Source organism: Colossoma macropomum, unplaced genomic scaffold, assembly GCF_904425465.1.
Source record: "Colossoma macropomum unplaced genomic scaffold, Colossoma_macropomum, whole genome shotgun sequence".
NCBI classification, from domain to species: domain Eukaryota; kingdom Metazoa; phylum Chordata; class Actinopteri; order Characiformes; family Serrasalmidae; genus Colossoma; species Colossoma macropomum.
The window spans coordinates 1,447,343-1,449,818 of record NW_023495007.1 but is presented as its reverse complement, the minus strand read 5'-3'; the positions used below and the strand labels follow the sequence as shown (position 1 = coordinate 1,449,818).

The 2,476-nt window shown below is 34.4% G+C and overlaps 1 protein-coding gene across 1 annotated transcript; it reads right to left on the bottom strand.

Moving 5' to 3' along the window:
* Nucleotides 1-545: 545 nt before the first annotated feature.
* LOC118800888 (olfactory receptor 1E1-like) lies at nucleotides 546-1,538 on the bottom strand. Its single transcript, XM_036561050.1, has one exon. It carries the CDS (start codon nucleotides 1,536-1,538, stop codon nucleotides 546-548), a length of 993 nt encoding a protein of 330 aa, XP_036416943.1.
* Between the last annotated feature and the right edge of the window lie 938 nt (nucleotides 1,539-2,476).

Genomic DNA, 2,476 nt, shown 5'->3' with positions numbered 1-2,476 from the left:
AATCATTTTTGAACGGAATGTGAACATTGCTTAAAACTTCAGTGAGAATTGTATGTATTATATGTTTATGTTTTGTGTATAAAACTTATATCTGAGTGCTTGCTACAAGCATCCATTGTCTGTGAGTAAGTCAGCTAAGCAAATATTAATGCATATGTTAAACTGAAAGGAAATCTTGTGTTTTTTGCAATGGCAATTGCCCCTTTTATGTTTATGTTTCATCTATTTGTACTGATGAAAATATTGGCTACATAACTGTAAACAAAAACCACACAGATTCGATACACTTTTTTGGAATATTTTATAAATATTTAAACTGTGTATAGAAATTTGTTCAAAAATGTTTATTCAAATATATAATTTCATAAACAGTCATTAACTTGCAGTACATTAAACTACAATCATGGCCCTACTTTAATAAGAATAAAAAAGAGGTTTCAATGGCAGCCTGAAATCATGCAATTGAGTACTTTAACTGAGTAAGAAAAACAGGGGACAATTTGATGATTTATGCCAGTAAACCAAACTACAGTTATTATACCATTTTAATTCTTTGCTATGCTTTTCACAGGGTTCTCCATTGCAAAGTTCACCTTGATTCGTTTGTAGAGTACTTTAATAGACTGCAATACCTCCTCTGTCTTCAGAGTATATATGATGGGGTTTAACATGGGTGGAATTGCTTGTGTTAGGACTGAGTTAAATATTCTAGTATTTATGGGTACAGATGTTGTAAGAGTCAACATATAAATGCTAAAGACTGGTAGATAAAACATGGCCACTAATATGAGGTGGGAAGTGCAGGTTTTCATAGCTTTAACACGATCAGCTCCATGTGAGATTTTAAGCAATGCAACACCAATACAAACATATGAGAAAGCTATTAGCGTCAATGGAATGCAAAGAACTAAAATAATATTGGTATCTGCCATCATGTAATTAGGAGTATTATCATTACAGGCTAGTTTGATGACAGGGCCATGGTCACAGAAATAACTGTCAACTGTGGTAGATCTACAGAAGGACAGTCTGTCAATTAGAGCTACAGTAACACCATTGATAGTCACAGAGATAACCCACAAAACACCAATGATCAGAGTCATTGTGGTTTTGGTGACAATAGCATGATACCTCAGAGGAAAACATATAGCAATTACTCTGTCAAAGGACAAAGCAAGCAGAGTAAAAGATTGAAGACTCATGAAGAGAAAAACAAAAAACATGCTTGTGAGGCAGTCTTCATAAGATATGTACTGGTTCTCTAACAGAAACATGTCTGCATACATCGGAATAAGAGCAGAGCTTCCACACAGATCAGACAAGGCCAAGTTGAAGACAGCTATATACTTAGCTGTGTGTAGAGTACGTGCCAGGTATATAGTACCCATTATAAAGGAATTCCCTAAAACAGTCACAGCGTACACAAAACACAAAAATATATAGTAATACTTTGAATGTGGCATGTTGTACAATCCACTGACGTAAAATGCAGAGGGCCGAATAAATGTTGTATTGTCAAGAGACACCATGGAAGTCATGTCAGGAGACTAGTCTTGAACAAAAAAAGAATAATAATAGAACCTTCAAACAGTTTTTACACTATACATCATCAAAAAAATTAATGCAAATAAAAATGGTTAAAGAAATTTTCTAAAATACAAAACAAATCAGTAGCAAATGACGGCCTCTCTAAAACTAATTGACACTTATGAAACAAGACTATAGGATGTTAATGACTGATCCCCAATAGTTTGATACAATACCTTTTGCAGCAGTGTATACAAAACGTTTTAGAGCAAAATTTCACAAGAGGCCATACATACTTATAACTGATCTATGTTTACGTCATCCTTGAAAGCACACCTCCAAAACACAATATTCATAGACAAGGTTATATACCAAACTGGAATACATTTGCAGTGTCTTCCAGTGTAATGCACCATGTAAAATTCTGGTGTAATGTTACTGATGAATTTTACCAGAAAAAAGGTCAGAATACGAGACTGTCAAACTTTGTCTGCAATGTAACACATGCTTCCTACTCCAGCAGTGTTCAACAGAAAAAGGGATCCATTCATGACCTAATTGATTGTTTGCATATGCAAATGCTGCCTGTGCAGTGTAGATGAATCCTTATTTGTTTTTCAGATCCCTTTAGGAGAAAAAAAGAGACAGGTTTTGGTACAAATTAAAGTTATTTGTTATTTTATCTAAAGTAAATACCCCTGTTGTTTTCATCCCAACACACAATATGGTATGTCATATGTCATGTGACATACAGTTGAAACCCTGTAAATCTGGAATGTCAACAGAAATCAGATGGTTCCATCATGAGTGAGTGGGTATAAACTATCAGCCAGCATATTACATTCTAGGTTACGTCATCCTCAGTTACATGTTTAGTGGTGAAACATAAACAGTTTAAACTTTAGATCCTTCTAAGCCTTCAGAGAAAGTCCAATGATTTCTGCAAACA

Excerpts from the sequence above, each read along its gene's own strand:
- LOC118800888 (XM_036561050.1), bottom strand. The coding sequence starts at position 1,538 with ATGACTTCCATGGTGTCTCTTGACAATACAACATTTATTCGGCCCTCT.